This window comes from Ammospiza nelsoni, chromosome 3 (assembly GCF_027579445.1).
Source record: "Ammospiza nelsoni isolate bAmmNel1 chromosome 3, bAmmNel1.pri, whole genome shotgun sequence".
Taxonomy (NCBI): Eukaryota; Metazoa; Chordata; class Aves; order Passeriformes; family Passerellidae; genus Ammospiza; species Ammospiza nelsoni.
This window is the reverse complement of record NC_080635.1, coordinates 4,933,784-4,954,141: the sequence shown is the minus strand read 5'-3', so window position 1 is coordinate 4,954,141 and position 20,358 is coordinate 4,933,784. Positions and strand designations below refer to the sequence as shown.

The window sequence follows — 20,358 nt, the reverse complement described above, 5'->3', positions numbered from 1 at the left end:
CACCAGGCAAACCGTGCAGGAGATAATAAATAAAAGAGACGAGTGTTTATTAAAATATTCCCTCTGTGTCCTGGCCGTGGTGCCGCTCACACCATTCCCGGCGGCGCTTCCGAGTCCTGCCCGGGCCGCTCCGATGCCGGCAGAGTGCTGGCCTGGCTCCATCGGCTCCCGGGCTCCAGCGCCTGGCAGGGCAGCAGCGGCACGTAGGGCTCCTCCACGGGGCCAGCCAGCTGCTCCTCCACAATGTACCTGCTGTCCCACAGCTCGCTGGGATGCAGGTCCACAGCCACCAGCGCCGCCTCAGCCCCGGGGGAGCCGGGCTCCGACGCCTCCCCGGCGTCCAAGTCCGAGTCCGCCTGCAGGAAGCCGGAATCCTGCGTGGAGTCCGGGCTCTGCTCGGGAAGGCCGGTGTTGATGTAGATGATGTCCCCGCATGCCTTGGAGCTGGGCAGGTTTTCCAGCAGCTTCTCCAGCTGGACTTTGAGCTGGGAGAAAGTGGGGCGAGTGGCAGGGTCGGCTCTCCAGCACTCAGACATTATTTCATACCTGGAAATCGGGAGAGGAGTGTGGTTAATAGAGGATCCCAGAATGGTTTGGTTTGTAAGGGACCTTAAAGCTCATCCAGTCCCTGCAGGGGCACCTTCCACCATCCCAGGTAGCTCCAAGCTGTCCTTGAACACTTCCAGGGATGGAGCAGCCACAGCTTCTCTGGGCAGCCTGCACTCCTCTGGATTAGGGGAGGCATGGGGGTTGATTCCCAGTTTTCCTCCAAGCTGGGCAAGCCTTGAAATTCCCATTAAATCAAAGTGAAACCAACTCCCTCTGCTCAGGCTGCTTCCCAAGGGCATGGATTCATCAGCCCAAGCTGTTAGAAATGTGAGAAGTCTCTTCCAGTGCAGCCCTGGGATCTGTTCCCTGGGAACATCCCAGCTCTCTGTGTGGGATGCCCAGTCCTTCCCTTGGCAGGTTCCTGCTCCCAGGCTGGATGTCAGGGAACCCTGGAAGCTCCCAGCATGTCCCTGCCAGCCTCTCTGCCCTCCAGCAGGCTGGATTCGTAGAGGTTCCTGCACTGCTTCCTTCAGGAACAGGCCATGGAGAGAAGCCTTTTAGGAATGTACAACTCTGGTTATTCAGTTGGGATTCAAAGCTCTCAGCCATGGGGGGTTAAACATTATCAGCTCTAGCAGCACTGGAGAAAAACTGAGCAAAGAAGCTTGGGAGAAAGGCCTTTGCTGAGCTGCTCAGAAATCCACAGGTCTGTGTATGATGCATTTTCCCTTTCCAGAGGGACACAGATTTATAGATTTGAGGCAAGGAAGGGACCTAGAGGGAGTTTTGTGGAACAAAGAGGAGCATCACCAGCCAGGACCTTTTTGGCCAAAACAAATCCAAAGATAAATAAAATACCAAAAAGTCCTATCACTGACTGTTCCTGGTGACTTTGCCAGCCCTCCAAACCCATTATTTCCCCTGAGGATATTTGTTGGGATTTTTGCCTGGAGTTCAGCAGATGCTGGCACATGCTCTGCTCCAGGATCCAGCTTTCCTTAGGCATGTTGTGCAAACATTAAGAGGTTTGTTTCTAGGAAAATCCATTTTCCCAGCTGTGACCCCAGGACTCACAGCTCATCCAGGCAATCCTCAGGCTTCTTCAGGCGCTGCCCATGGTAGAGGTACTCGTAGATTTCGTGGTTCTGCACCCCTGGGTACGGCGTCATCCCGCGCGTGGCAATCTCCCACATGGTGACGCCAAATGCCCACTGCCGGCACAAAGGGAAAAGGGCTGAAGGGACACTTCCAGGAGGAATGAATGGAATGAAGCTTTTCATGGGGAAAGGTCACTGCCTGGCATCCAAGGGACAACGGGCAGAGCTGTGGTGCTCCCAAAACTGGAATGACCAGGATGGAAGCGAGGGGCCTACTCAAGGAACCGACTGCGCTGGCTCTGGCAGCCCTCTGCACTTCCAGGGAATGACTCCAACAGGAGCACGGCGTGGCTCAGCCCAGGGGACTGTCCCTCCAGGCACAGGGACCTACCACATCACTCTTGGTAGTGTAGACACGGTCAGCTAGGGACTCGAGGGCGATCCACTTGACGGGCATCTTGGCGATGCGGCCCTGCCGGTAGTAATCGCCGCTGTAGATCTTCTTGGAGAGCCCAAAGTCTGCCACGCACACCGTCATGTCATCCCGCAGCCTGGGGCAAAACAGGGATCAGCACAGCCCCAGGGATGAGCACACAGACCCCAGGCTGAGCTCTGGGTTTCAGAACCAAGGGAACTTTTATGGAAAGGAGCAGAGTTGTGCTGTAAATCCGCAGGGTTCATCCCGCGGGATGGGGCAGAGGAAAACACTCACATGCAGTTTCGAGCTGCCAAGTCCCTGTGCAGGAAGTTCCGACTGCTCAGGTATTCCATGCCCAGGGCGATGTCCACCATGAACTTCACCAGGGTCTGCAGGGGCACAAACTGGGGAGGGAAGGTGGGGGTTACACAGTGCTGATCCAAAAGGCTTCCCTATCCAGGGCTGCCATCCCAATGGATGAGCCCACGGCAGCAGACGAGCTCTCATCCCTCAGACCCTGCCATTCATTGACCAACGAGCCTGCAGGAGCTGCAGAAGGGGATTCCCTTCCCACCTCGATCCCACCCCATTCCTCTGCTCCTGGTGCTCCCTACCTGGGGGGCCATTTCCAGCCGGGAACGGAGCAGGAAGCTGTGCAGGTCTCCGTACTTCATGAACGGCAGGATCACCATGGGCTTGGGCACCTGCAGGGAGCTCAGCTCGATGCACACCCCTGGGAAACATGGACACCTCACACAGTGCCCTGGGAAAAGGATCCACCCAAATCCCAGCTGGAGGGTGGGAAGGGGGAGCCCATACCGAGGAGCTTGATGACATTGGGATGGTCAAAGTCCTTCATGCACGCTGCCTCACTGAGGAACTCTTCAATCTCCCTTTGGGAAAAGTTATCCACTGGGAAGCAGAGAGAAAGAAAGAGCTTTAGAACCCCAAAATGCTGCCAGGATGCTGTTCCTGAGAGGGGTCCTGGGAATGTTGGTATCCAGTGGGGCAGAGAGACAACTTACACTTCATGGTCTTCACAGCCACCTTCTGTGGGGGCCCTTCGGGCTGGCTGAGCCGTCCCTCCATCACGGATCCAAACTCCCCTGCACCACGGGAAAGAAGGAATCCCTTTATCCAAAGCACCACCTCTCAGGGCATCACCAGATTCCTAAGATCTGGAATGCTCCAAGATGGAGCCAAAAGGCTCGTTCCTCATCAGCGACAGGAGGAGGACAAGCTGGGCTCATGGAAGGTTCCCTGCCCATGGCAGGAGGTTGGAATTAAATGAGTTTTACTCACCCTCTCCCAGGACTTTCCCCAGGCTCAGGGCATTTCTGTCCACGACAACATCCTGCAGCTTCTGCTGCAGCTCCCTGCTGACACCCAGGCTTCCCACTGCAAGAGAGGGGGACAGGAGGAGCTCAGGCACGTCCTGCCTGCTGCCATTTGCCCCTCCAGCTTCTTCCAGAGGGACAAAAATGTGTCCTTACGGGTCAGTTCCACGGCTCTCCTGCAGTAGGACTTCTTGGCTGTGTAGCTCACTATCTGCTCCGAGTCGCTCCTGCTGAAAGCATTCCTAAGGGAACACAAACACATCTGCTGTGGCTGCTTCAGCTGGATGAAGGAATCAACATGGCAGGGGAAGGAGCCCAGGGGATGCACAGGAAAAGGGGAAATGCATGTTCCATTTCCTTTTTCCTGGATCAGCACCATCGCCTGCAATGTCTGAGCAAAACAACAGCTCCACAAACACCACTGGACCATCAAGGAGTGAGTCACAGAGGTTTTGGGGAGGAAATAGGATACTCATTTCCTACTCAAGGAGCAGGAATGCTGCTGGAGCCCTGCAGAGTCCAGCTTTGGGAAACAAAACCAGGGCAGGATGCTCCAGAACTGGGAAAGCAGGGAAAGAGTGACAACAACCAGTTAGGAAAGGGATCCTTACTCGGTACCAGTTCCCAAACTGGGAGCACGGGGCAGTTAAACAGCACTTGGGAAGTCACGAGGATGAGTGAGGAGTGTTGGGTTATTGCAGGAGATAACAGCCCTTTGTCTGTGTTTTTAAACAATGCTGGGCCATTGAACCCGGGCGTGGGATGAGGCAGGAGGGTTTCTCCAGGACATGGGATATGATGGAATCATGGAATCGTGGAATTGAAAGGAACCCACAAGGATCATCCAGTCCAGCTCCTGGCCCTGCACAGACACCCCAGCAATCCCACCCAGTGCATCGTCCAAATGCTCCTGGGAGCATTGTCCAAATGCTGGGAGCATTGTCCAAATGCTCCTGGAGCTCTGGCAGCCTTGGAGCTGTGACCATTCCCTGGGGAGCCTGTTCAGTTCCCTCTGGGGGAAGGATCTTTTCCTCAAATCCAGCCTAACCTCTCCTGATACAGCTCCAGCCACTCCCTTGGATTCAGGTCACCCTCTGGTGACCAGTGACACCCTCTGCTCTCTCATTTCCGTGCCAAAACATCTCCCCCACCAAGTTGCACAAGATCACTTCCCTTTAAAAATAGGAATAGTGAGCAAAAGGTGAACTGCTGAGCTAAGGAAGGGAGGGGAAGGAAAAACCCACTTAAAAAATGTCATTTGTGGTAACAACATCAGTCCTGGAGACAGAATCCTTGTCCCCAAATCCAGCACAGGCTGCTGGCCCCCCACCCCTTGGGAGCCACCCTCTTTTCCATCCCCTTACCCATATTTTGTCTCCACACATCGTTTGTGGATGACCACGGACAAGCAGAGGATGATTCCAACAGCAATTGTCCCGCAGATAAATCCCAGGGCCACGACAAAGGAGTCGGCATTCCCGGAGGCTGGAGTCGAAGAGGGGGCTGAGGTTATTAATCCTAAGAAAATATCCTGTTAATGGAGCCGGTGAAAGAATCAGCCTGCAGCACCTGGGGCTTGGGGCAGGAATTCCCAGGGGTTTTCAGCAGAGCCCAAAGGGTTACATGGGAATGAGGAAAAAAGGGAATGAGGGGTGAGGCTGTCCTGCTCCCCAATCAGGATCCTTGGCTGACAGGGAAAGCATCCGAAGGAGTGATGCAGAACGGCCTCATGGAAAGCACGCCCTGGGCTATTCCCAGCATCCAGCCCTGCATCTCCTTACCACTGGCAGGGATGAAGATGTCCATGGGAGTGCTGAAAGGTCCCACTCCCCCCTTGGTGACAGCAGCCACACGGACGGAGCAGGTGGCATTGGTGGCCACCACGGGCAGCACGGCCACGCTGCCGTTCAGCCGGACCTCGTTGGACACGATCTGCTGGAGAGAGGAAAGAGAAGAACATCCTGGGCTGGGGAAGGCAGGGAAACCTGGGGATTTACTGAGCACTGTCCCCTTGGCAACCTTTGGAGCTGCTCTGCTTTCCCAGCTCAGAGGAAGTGCAGCGCCCGGCTATTGAGAGAGAAGAATGGCCCTGTGTGCGAGGGCCGGATGGGATCGGGAGCGGGGCTGAGCGGCGCTTCCCGTTCAATCCAAGCATTCCTGGCCCTCTCTGCCTCACAACAGCAGCAGCCAGAGCCAGAAAAGAGGCAGGGAAGGAGCTGGCTAGGAAGGGAAAGGCTCTGGTGACATGGATTGTGACCCTCAGCCTTTGTTGTGGCCAGTTTGGCCACTGGAGCCCTGGGAGCACCCACAGGATCCGTGTGCTCCTGGTAGGATTGTCCAAGTGCTCTGGAAGTAGATCCTAAGCTCACAAACCACTCCTTCTGTGGCTTTTGTGTCCAGCTAATTACAGTCCCATGTATTTTATGCATATTTTTATGTATTTTTTTATGTATTTCCTTGGCTGGTACCATGGCAGGAGGCAGCATGGCTTAGTAAAAACATAGGAGCCTTTCCCTGCAAATTCCATCCTTTCCTGGTCGTTTCCAGCTGAGAAAGTGCTGCTGCTGCTCCCTGCCGATTTCCAGCTGCAAAACAGCTGCCCAGCTGCAGCCAAAACATCTGGCAGGCTGCTGTGCCTAGCAGTACCTGGCTCCTTCCTGAACATCCCACAAAAAAAAAAAGCAGGAGCTGAGGGGGATCAGTGGGTGAGGAGAGGGAATGGAGCTGAGGGGGGATCAGTGGGTGAGGAAATGGAGCTGAGGGGGATCAGTGGGTGAGGAGAGAGATGAGGAGAGGGACTCAGAGCTTCTCAAATGGAACCAGTTTCTGTTCCCTGTCCCAAAAAAGCCACGGAAACCGATGTGAAACACCCATGCCCTGGGAATGCGTGGGCACCTAGTGGCAGTGACAGGAGCTGGGACCTGTTGTCACCTCTGCTCCCACATTCCTGCCTTCCTCCTCCTTGTAGCCACATGGGATCCTTTCCCTATCACCAGCCTGAAACTGGGATCTTTCCCTGTCCTAAAGGGCTCTGCTGTATCATCTGAGGACAAGCCCAGACTGTGAGCACAAAGCTGGGCTGACCTGCCAAATTTAATGGGATTTTATGAGTTTTGTGGTAGTTGAGGAATTTCTTCCTGTCCCAACTCAGGCAGCCTTGGCTCCAGCAAGGACTGCTGGTTAAGAAGGAAAACAAACCAACTTTTGGGAATTTTCTGGTTGTTGAGAGGCCTGCAGGTGGCCCTGTGACACCAAAATCCAGCTTCTTCCCGACTTTATCCTGCAAAAACTGGTGGTTATTTTGGGGCAGTCCAGATTTAGCCTGTGCAGGGCCACAACTCAGGGACTTTATTTCATGGAATCATTCACACAGAATCATTTAGGTTAGAAAAGACCTCTGAGATTATCAGGTCCAACCTTAGAAGGAGCTTTTTGAGGAGTCAGAACTCCAGTCTCGTGTCTCAGACTCACGGAAAAAATGAGAACTGGAAAAAAATTCACTCCATAAGCTGGAAAAATGGACAAAAATGAACAAACAACAACAGCAACAATAAATCTCTCAGGGCTTAAAGGGCAAGGCCTGGGCTTGGCCTTTTGCTGGAGGGAGACAGCCCCTGTCAGCACTTTTTTTCCGAGTCACAAGACCATGATTTTGTTTCCCTGGCTTCATTCAGGCTGGATCTATACAGGGAAGCAAAAGGAGAACAGAAAGTGCAGCATCTGACAAAAAAATGGCATGAGTCACTGTTTCCAGCCGGGGTCACTCTGCCAGCCTGGCACAGAGGAGCCCAAACCTCAAACAGCTGGATCCATTCCTGCTCTTATCCACAGGCTCTGCATGGGATCTTTTGCCCAGAGCCCGGGCCAACCTTGCCCTAGCAAATTCCTGCAGCTGCTTCCCAAATCCTAGAAAAGGCAAGCAGGGTGTGCCAGGTGATTTCATGCACTCACAGAGAGGCCTTTGGGCCAAAGAGTTCCTCAAGCTCTGAAATTCTGTGCTGTGGGTTAAGGAAGGGAAAAACCCCATCTGAGTAAGGAACAGCTCAAAATCCAGGGAATGCAAGGCCAGGAGTGGATTGAAGCCCACATGAAAGCCCAAGACAGCAAAGAAATGAACTCCAAAAGAATCTGTGGAAGCACCAAAACCCATCTGGACATCCCTGCTGGGAATTTTTCCAGGATTTTAGCCATTCTTCCCCACTTCCTGGTGACTCACCATGCCCTCGGAGTTGTGCCACCTGTACCAGATGTGGTAGCCCTGGAGCTCCCCATGGATCCTCTCCAGGGGTGGCTTCACCCAGTGGATCTCCAGCGAGGAGCTGGATTCATTGAAGGACATTGTGATGTTCAGGGGTGGCGTGGTCGGAGCTGTGGGAATCAATGGGAAAGGAGTGAGGGAAGCTGGGAGAACTGGGAGAAATGGTGCAGAGATGTGGGAATCAATGGGAAAGGAGCTGAGGGAAGCCGCAGGAATGGGTGCAGAGATGTGGGAATCAATGGGAAAGGAGCTGAGGGAAGCCACAAGAATGGGTGCAGAGATGTGGGAATCAATGGGAAAGGAGCTGGAAGAACTGGGAGAAGGGGTGCAGAGATGTGGGAATTAAAGGAGCTGAGGGAAGCTGGGAGAACTGGGAGAAGGGTGCAGAGATGTGGGAATCAATGGGAAAAGAAGGTGAGGGAGAAATGGTGCAGAGATGTGGGAATCAATGGGAAAGGAGTGAGGGAAGCTGGGAGAAATGGTGCAGAGATGTGGGGATCAATGGGAAAGGAGCTCAGGGAAGCTGGGAGAAATGGTGCAGAGATGTGGGGATCAATGGGAAAGGAGCTCAGGGAAGCTGGGAGAAATGGTGCAGAGATGTGGGAATCTGATGGAAAACGAGCTGGAGCTCAACCAGAAAGCCCATGAAAAAGGGAGAAGTTTCCTTTCCCACCCTGGGAGCAACCAGGACTCGGGAGGTGCCTCTCCTCCAGAGGGATTGAGGCAGGGAAACCCTTCTCAGCCCTCACTTCCCATTTCCTACCTCCCTCTGTGGTGCTGGCCGTTATCCAGGGGCTGAATGCCGACCAGCCCACCTCATTCCCGCAGGAAACACGGATGCTGTACTCCTCCATGGGCTCCAGCTGCTGGATGTGGTACACGTGGGGAGGCACCGAGGCATGGAAGGCCTGAAGGGAGACGTTGCCTCTTGGAACGACTTCCTTGACCTTTAATTGGAAAATCAGCCCACAAACAGGGATTAGTCAGCAACAACCTGCAGGGAGAGATGTTAGAAAACAGGATCCAGAGCCCTGCCTCCCATCTGAACTCTGCGGGGAAAAGCTCCTGCAGGGAAAGCTCATGGCAGGACATTCACAGGGCACAGGGAGAGGGCTCCAGCACATGTGGAGCTGGGAATATTCCAGGGATGCTGGGAAGGAGGGAGGAATGATTTGCTGTTTCAGAGTAAAAGGAGCCCTGAATAAAACAACCAGGCAGCACATCCCAAATAAACAAAATACAGCTCCACTTTTTGTGCAGCACATCATTGGAAAACAGGATTTATCTCCATGGGATGTAACGGGACTAATCCCAATCCTTGTAACATTTAGCAGCATGGATGAATTCAACATCCCAAAAACAAGTCCTGCTTTTCACAGAAAGACAAATTTATGGATGTGGAGCCCCCATGGAGCTGCCCACAGAGCCACTGCAGCTTTCTAGGAAGCATCTCATTTTGTAGGAAGCACTTCCTGGATTGGGACAGAGGGGGGAAAGAGGGAAGTGCAAGAACAAGGAGAACCCAATCCATGTGGCCAGGGGCTGTGCACTTCTCTGAAAAACCCCCATCCATTATTTTGGGATGGCAGGACACCCATCCTTGTGCTCAATCTAAAGAGTCCCCCATGGTATCCCAGGATGGTCCCAGCATCTGTTTTACAGCCAAAATATAAAGGAACAGCCCTCATCCTCAGGTTTTCATGGAGAAATTCCCAGAAAGGCTTCAAGTAGTTCTCTGGAAGACTCTGCAAGCCTGGGCTTGCTGCTGTCCTGGTCACACACTTCCCAGCCAAGCAGCATTCCCAAAGTCAGGATTTGGAGGGGCAGGTTTCCCTCAGCTTCCCATTCCTTACAAATAATGGGAAGGGTTGCCTGTCTCCTGAAAAAGTCAGGGAATGCCACCTCCATCCCCAAGCTGTCAAAAGATGCTCTGAGGGAGGCGAGCAGCGACCACAGGAACACACACGACGCTTCCAGGACCAAACTCCTGAGCATCCAGCCCAATCCTCAATTGTCTTCTGAGAATAACCCACCAAATTCATGGATTCTGGGAAGAAATCAGGATGTTTGCAGGCTGCAGCAGTTGGAACTGGCAGGTGGGCCAGCTGCAGCCCTCGGGAATGAGTCACTGGCTCGGTGGGCCCGGGGATTATCCAAGGGGACAGCAGCAAAAGGGCTGAGTCACTGCTGTGTTTTTGCCAGAAACCCTCTCCTGTTTTCCACTTTCAAAGGCTATTTCCTACAGACACACCATGAATGTTAAGTCATAGGAAATTCCTTGGCTCTCCACCCCGCTTCCCAAGCTCCGGCTGGAAGGCAGCAGCAGGACATGGTGCTAATATTAGCCCTGGTACCTTTCTTCCCTGAAATTCCTTTCACTTTTACCTGGCTTCAAAGGTCTCCTCTCTCCACATGTTATCCCAGCTGGAGTGGAGATTTTTCCAGGACAAAAATCATATCCATGAGACAGCAAAGCCAGCCACGTGCAGCAGGTGGGAAATGCCTGCAGGCTCTACCCATGGATGTGATGTTCCCTGAGTTCTCCAGGAATACAGGCAATCCCTCAGCTCCTTCCCAGGAGTGGGGAGCTGAGGGAAACCTGCCCCTCCAAATCCTGACTTTGGGAATGCTGCTTGGTTGGGAAGGGTTCGACCAGGTGCATAAAACACATGGCAACCTGACTGTGTTGCCCAATGGAAAGGGGTTCCAGGAGAGCCAGAGAGGGACTGGAGTGACAGGACAAGGGAGAATGACTTCCCACTGCCAGAGGGCTGGGATAGATGGAATATTGGGAAGAAAATGCTCCCTGTGAGGCTATGGCAAAGCTGCCCAAAGAGGCTGTGGCTGCCCCATCCCTGGAAGTGCCCAAGACCAGGTTGTAGCAACCTGGGATAGTGGAAGGTGTTGGAAGAGAGCTGGAACTGGATGATCTTTAAGGTCCTTCCAACCCAAACCATTCCAGGATTCCATGAAATCTGTGCAGCTCATGCCAAACACCACCAACTTCCACCTGCCTCGGAGCATCCGTGTGGGGGAGCTGCAGGGATATGGGAATTCTGGATGCTTACCTGGACACTGCAGTTGTTCAAGGCAGAGAAGGCATCAAAGCCTGGCACCCAGGATATCCTGATTCCATGGGCTGTCCTGTTGAGGACCTGCACACTGACAGGAGCTGATGGGATTCCTGCAGGGAGAAGCCAAGGGCAGTCAGTCAGCTGGAAGCCCAAACACAAACCTGGCACGGTGGCTTTTCCCTGGAGCTCCCAGGGCTCAGTGTGTGACCCCACATCTGAATTCTGCAGATGCGCCGGACCACCGGATAGGGAAGCACAAAAATGTCACTTTCAGAACTATTTTGGCCATTTCTATATTTGTGACCACTCTGGGCAGCCTAAAGACCATGATTTATTTTGGGGAACACCCTCCTTACATTGCTGGAGCGGCTCCCATCAGGAATGTCAGCAATTTCCACTGTTTCCTATGGAAAATTCTTATGGAGCACCGCCCTGGTTATGAAGGAAGGAAAGGAGCGATGCAGCCCTTCCAAATCCTGCTTTGAAGCTGACAGTTTTGCTTTCAAATTTAGATTTTGGCTCTCCCTCCCCCATCCCAGTGCTGGGATGACCAAACCAGGATGACCACGTTACAACCAGATCCTGCTGGATTTTAATTGCAGGATTGGAGGGATCTCCCTCAGCTTGTGAGGGATGAGTGCTGGGATGTGTGGGATTGCACAGGGGTTTAACAGGGAATGGGAGCTGACCTTTGATGTTGACCTGGCCGGGGCTGGATGCAGTCAGGCCTTTGCTGTTGTGGGCCTCGCAGCTGAACAGCGCCGACTCGTTGAGTCCTGCCGGAAAACACAGCCCCGTTCCCTGGATATCCCAAAAACATCCCAATCCCACCACCAAACACTCAAGGTTTTAGCCTGTTTTCACTTCCCTGTGTGACACTTTTGGTGCCAGTGCCCGGGGGTGACCCCAGGCTCCAGCTGTCCCAGTCCCACCCCGGGGGCACACGTGTGCCATCCCTGCCGGACACAGCAGGGACGGGATGTCCCCGCGGAAACCTTGCACAAGCTCCTGAGCAAGGGGCTGTTCTCCCTCCAAAAGGGGAAAGGCAGAAAGCAGAAGAGCCCCTGCCACGGCCTGGTCAGATGATTTAGTGCTGGTCAAGGATTGCTCAAATCCCGCAGCTGATGGCAGGGAAGGACCACTGGAAATACCCGAGGGCGGATTCTCCCGGCTGGGTGAGGTGACCCCGGGCTTGGGATGCCTGTCCCGTGCCAAGGTGGACGTGGGGAGTGCTGGCTCATCCCAGCAGGGTGCCAGGGCTCCTGGGCCAGGAGAAGCTCTGCTCCAATGACCCATCCTGGCGGGTGCCAGGCGGATGTGAGGACATCCAAGAGGAATGAGTCACTCCTTCCGGCTTTCACTGCCCTTTAAAGGCTGCCTGCTGCTGGGTGCCAAGACCAGGCAATTATAGCCCAGCTCTTAATTAACCACCAGCCTCCTCCTCGTGAGCAAAGCAAGAAATACCCCATCTTTTGCCTCTGCAGCAAACCAGAGTGGGGGTTTATGGGACACCAAGGATTTTTCTCCCTGTGTCCCAGCAGCTGTCACGGACACACAGCACAGGGGGCATCCCAAACTCTTCCAGAAAGTGGGGACCAACATTCCAGCAGCCCAGGAGAGCAGCCAGGTTCCTGTTGGCACAGCCAGAGGCTGGCGGAAAAATCTGCTGCTTGCTCAGGAAAGAGTTGGTTGAGTTGAAATCAAGGAAGGGATTTCTGGCAGCAGCCAGAAGGGGTCAGATGGGGCTTCCTGCTCCAGAGGGGCCCCAGGACTGTGCATGGCATGGGAACAGCCCCTCCTGGCAGGGAGCAGCTCTGGGACACATTCCCAGCTGTGGTGTCCTACAGCAGGGACACTCCATGGCAGGGACACTCCCAGCTCACCTGGCACAGTCAGGACCGATGGGGAGATCTGGGGTTTGTGGTAGACCAGGATGTTGTTCCGGAACCAGTAGATCTCCACAGGCTCTGGAGGCCCCACAGCGTGGCACGTCAGGTTGAAGGGGCTGTTCCTGGTGACATTCAGCTGCTCGGGCTGATGGATGAAGTGCGGGAGACCTGCACGGACACAGGGAAGCAAAGGATTCCCCAATTCTGACTCCTGGTCACTGAGCCAGGACACAACTCCAGAGCTGCTCCAGCTCACCTTCCAGCAGCACCAGGATGGGGTCAGACACCACCTCCACGCCGGAGATGTTGAGTTTGCAGACGTAGGAGCCGTTATCCGAGCGCTGGGCGCCGAGGATGCTGCCGGACACAAGGGACACCACCTCAGGGATTGCGGCTTCCCACCTTCCCTGGGAGCCAGCCCTCATCCCCACCTGCCCCAGCAGCACTCACCTGAAGGTGGAGGTCATGGCCACCTCCTCCTCAACGACGATCTCAAAGTGGCTGCTGGCGATGCGATCCAGCACGTGCAGCTCCCTCCCGTCCTTCCAGAGGGAAATTCCCGGGGCATCGGGCCGCAGCAGCTCCTGAGGCACTCGGATGGAGCAGTTGAAGGTGACGTCCTTGTGCTCGTTGATGACCACGCGTGGCACCGTGGGGTTGAAGCTGAGCTGTCCAGCAGAGCTGCCTGGGGGCTCCTCCCCGGTGCTCCAGAGCAGGCTCCGCTGGGAACGCCGGGAATGTGCCAACAGGAATGGCCTCACACCTCCTTCCCCATCAGCATCCTCTGCAAGGCAACACCTGAGGCTTGTCACCACCACCAGCAAGTCTGGGAGACCTCGCAGCAAAACAACCCCAAGAATAATCAAAGGCAGCTCATTTCCATTTCCCAAAATGTCGTCCCAGGATTCTGTACAGGTAGCAGCTCTAAAAAAGTCCTTTTTAAAACAAACAGCAGCAGCCCAAGCTAGAGAAAACACTCAGCCACGTTTCTTTGGGGAGAGGCAGGAGCTATTCCTGCTGTGTTACACCCCCGGGACTGGAACATAAAAGGATGCCTGGGCAGCAGGAATCTGGGACTTTACAGGACTTTACTCGGCAAACCCCTTGCGGGGCCTCATCTGAAGCATTTTCAGCTGGGGCAGAGGAAGAGCTCCCGGCTGGAATTTTGCTGATTTTAGGCTCTGCCAGGAGCCTGTCCCTTCCCAGGACAGGGAGAGCGGGACACGCTCTGAGTCAACTTTCTTTAAGTGCCTCCACTCACTGCCTTTCCCAGGAAAAGAGCTGCAGACAGATGAAGAAATGCCTTTGGACAGTGTATAGGAGCCAGCTGCTGCTCAGTGCTGCTCTCCCAGGGTCTTCTCCCACATTTTTTTCCCAAGGGAAAGCTCTTTTTGAGGATTTCATACCCTCACCTCCAAGTCACCAAATGGCATTTTCCCCCTCCTCCAAGCACTTCCCACCCAGCCACGGCTGAGAAGAAGAGCAGCTCCACTTCAAGCAATTCTCTTCCAAAAATGCGTGTGTTTTTGAGATCACATCTAGGGGATCCAGCACGTGGAGGTTTTTCTGGACCATTTCTGAGCTTCCTGAGGCTTTCCCAGCCATCAGCAATCCCGAGCTGAGTGGTAAATCTCCCTTTCAGCGAGCAAAGGCATTGTGCCAGACAGGAATTTCAACTAAATTAATTCCCTTTTCCAAGAAAGAAAAGCCAAACAACCACTCACAGTTTAAAAGATAAAGAAAGCACAGTTCTTATTGAACCTGAGCTCAGCTGAGTTTGTTTTTGGGCAGGTTTTAGCCCTCAAACATCAAACAACAAGTTTTTACAGCTACGTCATCACTGTTGTGAGTAATGGTGCACGAGCCTGGTGTGCTTTTCCCAGAGCCAAGAAATACAGCCCAATTTTGAGGTTGGATATATCCCTTTGCTAAATCTCTTCCTATTTTTAACCCTCAAGAAATGCTGCTTGAGGACAGAATGCCAGCAGGGTTTTTAAATCCAGAGAGAAGGGGGAGGCTCTCCCTGCCTCTCCCGCAGCACAATGGGTTTCCCTTTCAGAAAAAAAAAAAAACAAAACAAAACACAAAAAGAGCTGCAGCTTTTCCAACCTGTGTCCCTGAGCCTCCCAAAGCAGCACAAACAGAGCCCATGTGACTGCTGCAAAGCTGCAGGGACAGCCATGGATGTGCAGCCACGTCTCCAGAGCTCCCAAAGGATCTGCCAAACGCAAACAAGCAGCGACCCCAAATTCCCTTCCCTCCCCTGCTCCTCCCGGAGGTCACCCAGGCTGGAGCTGCTCCCTGCCTGGCACAATCCAGGCTCCAAGTGCTATTTTCATGCTCCATTTGAAGGGTTCTGGCTCTGGCCAGAGCAGCTCCTCCGGCACAGACCCCTGGCTGGGGAGGCCATGGATTTGTGCTGTGTCCTGGGATGCTTTCTGCTTCCCCGGGCTGCTCCAAGCTTAAAGACAAAGAGCAAGGAGGATCTCAGCCTTGTTTTCACGCTAATTAAGTGGGAAGAGGTGTTTGCTGGCCGGGGAATGAAATACTTTCCTCTCTGACTCACGAGAGTTCAGGAATTCCTCATCTCCAGCACCGCCTTTGGATACCCCACAAGTTTGGGATGGGGATGTCCTTCCAGCAGCTTGGAAGGGACTCACCCTGTGTGGCAGGAGAGCTCTTGCTTGAGCCCAGAGCAGCTAGGCTGGCTCTAAAACCCCGGGCTAAAGCCAGGGAGTTGCAAGCCTGGCGTGCCTGTGTGGGTGCAGGAGCAACTCCCGTCCCAACCACAGCCAGGCCTGAGGCAAAACCTGGCGTGGAAATCAAACCACTTGCAAGGGCACTGCTGCTCTCCTGAACACCTGGAACTGCAGCAAAACTCCAGGGCCAGCACAGGCAGAGCTTGCTGCACAGGTCCTCTGTGCCTTTCTCCCTGGAGGGAGAGGAATTTTAGCAGGAAAATCGGGCAGAATACTTCATTAGGAATGAAGTAACCACGACTGAAACAAGGTCTTTACTGCAGTCATGATGCATCCAGGTCTGCCAAAACACTGGCTGCATCCCCAGCCCTGGAATTCCCACTGCTGGGAGTAATTCACCTGCTGACAAGAGCTTCTGCTCACTGAGCAGGAGGAATGAATGAGGAGCCCCTGCCTGTGGGGAATCCAACCTCCCATTCCCTGGGAGCTGTGGTAGACCTGGAAGTGTCAGGTTAACGTTGGACTCAATGATCTTTTCCAAGCCAAACAATTCTGTGATTGTAAGAAATTAATTTTCCCCGAGGCCACACCTGAATCCAAAGAAATCTTCCTTATTCAAACACCTTTTGTACAAACCAGCCCAGGATTCCTGGTTACATCCACAGAGGGTTCCCCTCACTGCAGGCTCCTGCTGTGACAATCAGGACTTTAACTCCTCCCTGCCCAAAGCAAACACTCACATTCCTTTCTTCCCTGCTAAATTCCATCAGCACAGCGACTCCGAGACCCCCCAGCAGCCCTGAGGTCACCCAGCAGCTCCCAAAGGTCAGGCAGTCCCGATCACAGGATTTTTGAAAGTCCAAAAACTACTTTATTTCCTCATTTCTTTCTCCAAATGGAGTTGAAAATCCACCAAACTGCCTGCACTGCAAAGCACCACAAACCGTGGTGATTCCCGAGGATTTTCCTCAGCATCGCTACGTAGCTGGCTCAAGACTAACGGGGCAAATCCCACCCCGATCTGCCACAATTTGTGGTCCCTGCCTGTCGCGGTGTCCCCGGCAAGCAGAGGCACATCAGGCAGTGAAGTACTGGGGCAGGACCACGCTGTGGAGGCAGAGCTTTGTCCTGGGACAGCCAGATGGTGTGCCAGGATATCCAAGTCACGTCCCAGAGGAGCCAGACCCTGTTCTCCAGGACAGCAAAATCCTGTGTGGCAGGACAGCAAGACCGCGGGTCCGAGGACAGACAAACCGCGTGTCCCGGGACAGCCAGACCCTGTGTCGCAGGACAGCCAGACTGCGTGTCCCGGGACAGCCGAACCCCGCGTACCACAGCAGCCAGACCCGCTCCGGGTTGCGATCGGCCAGAATCCCCTCGGGACATCCCTGCGCAGCCTCTCCCCGGCACCCACCGGCCGCCCGTGCTGTCCCCGCCACAGCCGGCCCGGAGCAGCCCCCGCGGGGAAGGCGCTCCCCGGCCAAGCTCCGCTCGTCTCCCCCGTCCCGGTGCCCTCCCCGGTCCCCTCCGTGCCCCTGCGGACTCACCGGCCGCTCCGCGGGGCGGGCGCAGGGCCGCCAGCAGCGCCCACAGCAGCGCCCAGCGCCCGCCGCCCATCGCCCGCCGGCACCGCCAGCGCCGCCGCCGCGCTCCAACACCGACACCGGACCGGCACCGCTCCGCCACCGGGACCGGGCAGGACTGGCAGCGGCCCCGGGAACGGGACACTCTCGCTCGGGGGCCGCCGGCGCCGCCGCTCCGCCCCGGGCCGGCCCCGTCCCGCCTCCCGGCGGGGGAGGGCGCGGGCAGCACCGGCGCGGCCGGGCCGAGAGCGCTCCCCCGGACTGCGGAGCCAGCACTGCGCCCTGTCCCCAAGGGCCGCACGGCTCTTACACCCCTGCGCGGTGGGGAGTCGCCATTTCTCTGCGCAGCAGTGCCAGGGCTGGACAGTCTGGACAGGCCTTTCTGTGAAGGAATTTTCCCAATGTCCAACCTAAACCTCTCCTGCCACAGCTTGAGGCAGACTCCTCTTGTCCCGTCACTTGTTACCCCGGAGCAGAGACCGACTCTCACAGTGCTACAACTTCCTCTGCCCCATTCCGACTCTCACCTACAACTTCCTCTGCCCCATCCCTGGCAGTGTCCAAGTTGGATGGGGCTTGGAGCAACTTGGGATAGTGGAAGGTGTCCCTGCCCGTGGTGGGGAATGGGATGAGTTTTAAAGTCCTTCCAACCCAAAGCATTCCATGATTCAGACACTTACAGAGAGTGACAAGGTCCCCCCTGAACGTCTTTGTCTCCAGGCTAAGCTCCGCAGCTCCCTCAGCTGCTCCTGGTGTTCCAGACCCTTCCCTACCTCCATTCCCATCTCTGGATACACCCCAGCCCCTCCAAGTCTTTCTTTCCATGCAGGGCCCAAAATTGCCTTCAGGATTTGAGGTGAAGCTTCACCAGTGGTCACACAGGAGGATGGTCACTGCCCTGGTCTTGTGGCCACACCAGTGCCATTGGCCTCCTTGGGCACACCTGGGCACACCTGGGCCTGTGCTCAGGCACTGCACACCTCGGACCTTTCCCAGCCACTCATTCCCAGCCTGCAGTGCTCCATGGGGTTGTTGTGACCCGGGTGCAGGACCAGTGACTTCACCCTCTGGGATCTCCCCCCATTGCCCTGTGGCCTGTCCAGCATGGGAATGCTGAGCTGAAGGCACTGCTCCTTCCCACCTGGCCCACACCAGTAGGACAAGAGGGGACAGGGACAAAAACAAGAAAAGGAGGAAGACCCAGGTGAAACAAACATGAGCTGTTAACACAAGGCAAACTGAACACATCTCCTGTGGCATGGGAAGGAAACAAGGGAGTTCTGGATATTCAGACCCGGCCCCAACACTGGCCTTGCATGGGGACATTTGGGACCAAGGTGGATCAAGGCCATGAGTGTTCCCCCCTCCACGGGAAGGGACTGGGATTTGGGGAACCAGCATCCTGAGGGTGTGGCTGAAAGGCACTGGAATTTCTCTGCTCCAACCTCTCTGCTCCCTGAACCTGTGACACGAGTCACTGCCTGCTGCACTCTTCCCAAAGAACAGAACCATTCCTAATCCACTTTGAAGCCTTTTCCATCTGGGAAGAAAAACCTCCGACAAATCACTCCCAGACTTCTTTGACTTGCAAAGCTGCTTATTCACTGCACATTCCCAGGCTTTGGTGACAGGTATTGAATTTTCCTCCCAGCTTCCCACATCTTGAAGCCATCAGCAGCCAAGGAAGGGCTCCTGGAGTTGGAGGCCCTGAGGAAAGGGGAGATTCTCACTAAAACTGCTGCAAGAAGTTGGAGCATCTTCCATGCAGATCCAGCAGCACTGCTTTTCCTTCAGATGTTGGGTATTCCTTCCCTGTGGATCTAGCATCTCCCAGGGAGCAGGACGAGACCAGGGACAGACATTTGTCCCATGCCTGTCATTTGTGGTCAGCATTTGCCACACGAGTGCACTTTGATCTGGCTGCATTCCTCACTGCTCCTGCTGGCTTTGCAATTTTTGGGAACAAAGCAATGGAAAAGCTTTGGATTCTGTGGGCTGCAGAGTGGGAATGGCCCTTGCATCAGGATGCAGTTGTCCCACTAACACGGGGTGAGGAAGAGAAGTTTGTGCAAAAGAGGAATTAAAGAAATAAACAAGAGCACGCAGGACCATAAAGAGGATTTCAGCAGCTCCCCAAAATCCCCTGATTTGGGTCATTTCTTTGCAGCAGGTTGGGTTCTGCTCCAGCTCCAGAGGGCTTGTTGCACAACCTGACGTGAGGAAGAGGCTGGTGCATGGAGAGGGAGGAAAAAGTCAGAGGGGAGAAATCAGAGGAGAAGCTCTCAGGTGAGGTTTGTGATAGGAAAGGCCTGGAAGCAGCTGGCAGGAGCCAGTCTCACCCTTTGGCACTTGGATACCTAGCTGCCATCCTCCTGCTCCTCATGGCATATGGAACACTGGAGTGGCCTTTTTTGGAGCAGGTGACAGATTTCCATCCCCACAGCCCAAACTCAACAGTTGTTGGGGGGTATCCACACAAACCACTCATGGTTTTTGGCCCCTGACTCACCAGATCTCCCCAAGCAGCATCCCCCATTCCTGCTGCCCAGCTTTGGGAATCAGGTGGCATTTGGCCCTGAGAACACCTCCTGGGACAGCAGGAGAGGGAAAAGGGCAACTGATGTCAAAGGAAGGAGAGGAAAACCTTTCCTGGACACAAAGCCTGCCTGCCTGAGCAGCAGGACTGGCCCTGAACCAGCTAAACCAGTCGCTACCCAAGGTTATCCGATCCATCAGCAGCAAGGTGTCTGTGTTCATCTGCTGTGTCCTGCCCCAGAGGGAGAGATCCTTATCCTCACAGCTTCTCCTCCCACAGGATCCCTCTCTGCAGGGATCCCCAGCTCTCCCTTGGCAGGATCCCAGCAATGCAGGTGCCTGAGTCTGACCCCTTTTCTGCAGTTTCACTTCAGAGCATCGACTCTGTTTCCTCACCAGACTTTTGGGAGACCTCAGAGTCAACAGAACCTTTGGGAAATCAGATTGTTTAGCAGAAATGGCACTTGGCAATCAGACTGGTGGGTTTTTGTCTGCTGAGGGTTTTCCCCCCTGGCTATTTCTGTGTTTTTATTTTCATTTTGCTAAATCATTCCTTTATTTCTGCTTCCTCTTTGGGCCTATTTTTATTTCAGTTTGCAGGGGCTCCTGTTCTCTCAAATGCCAAACTCCTTTGGCAACACGTCCTTAGCTGAGGGCAGCTGGCCCGTTTGTGCTCAGTGCTAAACCCCAGGCACAGGATGCAGCTCCCAAACAATTTGCAGGGAAAAACTGAACATTTTGTGATGCCACTAAAATGCTTTTTTCTTGCTGTGCCTGCTCTGGGCACTGGGACACGCTGCAGCTCTTACCGGGCACATCCTGTCCCTTGGCTCAGCTGGTTCTTCCCAGAACAATTTCTCCTGCTCTGCAAATCACTTTGGACAAACAAAGGTTGGACATTGGCTTTTCCCACCCTGCT

The 20,358-nt window shown here is 54.5% G+C and overlaps 1 protein-coding gene across 3 annotated transcripts; it reads right to left on the bottom strand.

Annotated features, from left to right (window-relative positions):
- Positions 1-23: 23 nt before the first annotated feature.
- Positions 24-17,039, bottom strand: MERTK (MER proto-oncogene, tyrosine kinase). Of its 3 annotated transcripts, none has more exons than XM_059468231.1 (19): positions 16,869-17,039; positions 13,073-13,406; positions 12,879-12,979; positions 12,617-12,790; positions 11,423-11,509; positions 10,728-10,843; positions 8,423-8,606; positions 7,618-7,769; positions 5,183-5,336; positions 4,766-4,919; positions 3,558-3,643; positions 3,367-3,462; positions 3,090-3,170; positions 2,884-2,976; positions 2,679-2,797; positions 2,359-2,468; positions 2,038-2,197; positions 1,624-1,760; positions 24-546 (listed from the first exon to the last, which is right to left on the bottom strand). In XM_059468231.1, exons 1-19 carry the CDS (start codon positions 16,936-16,938, stop codon positions 87-89), a joined length of 2,868 nt encoding a protein of 955 aa, XP_059324214.1. In that variant the 5' UTR covers positions 16,939-17,039; the 3' UTR covers positions 24-86. The 3 variants fall into 3 exon arrangements, with proteins under 3 accessions (XP_059324214.1, XP_059324216.1, XP_059324215.1); XM_059468233.1 differs by having other exon boundaries at positions 4,766-4,886; XM_059468232.1 differs by having other exon boundaries at positions 5,183-5,333.
- Positions 17,040-20,358: the final 3,319 nt, after the last annotated feature.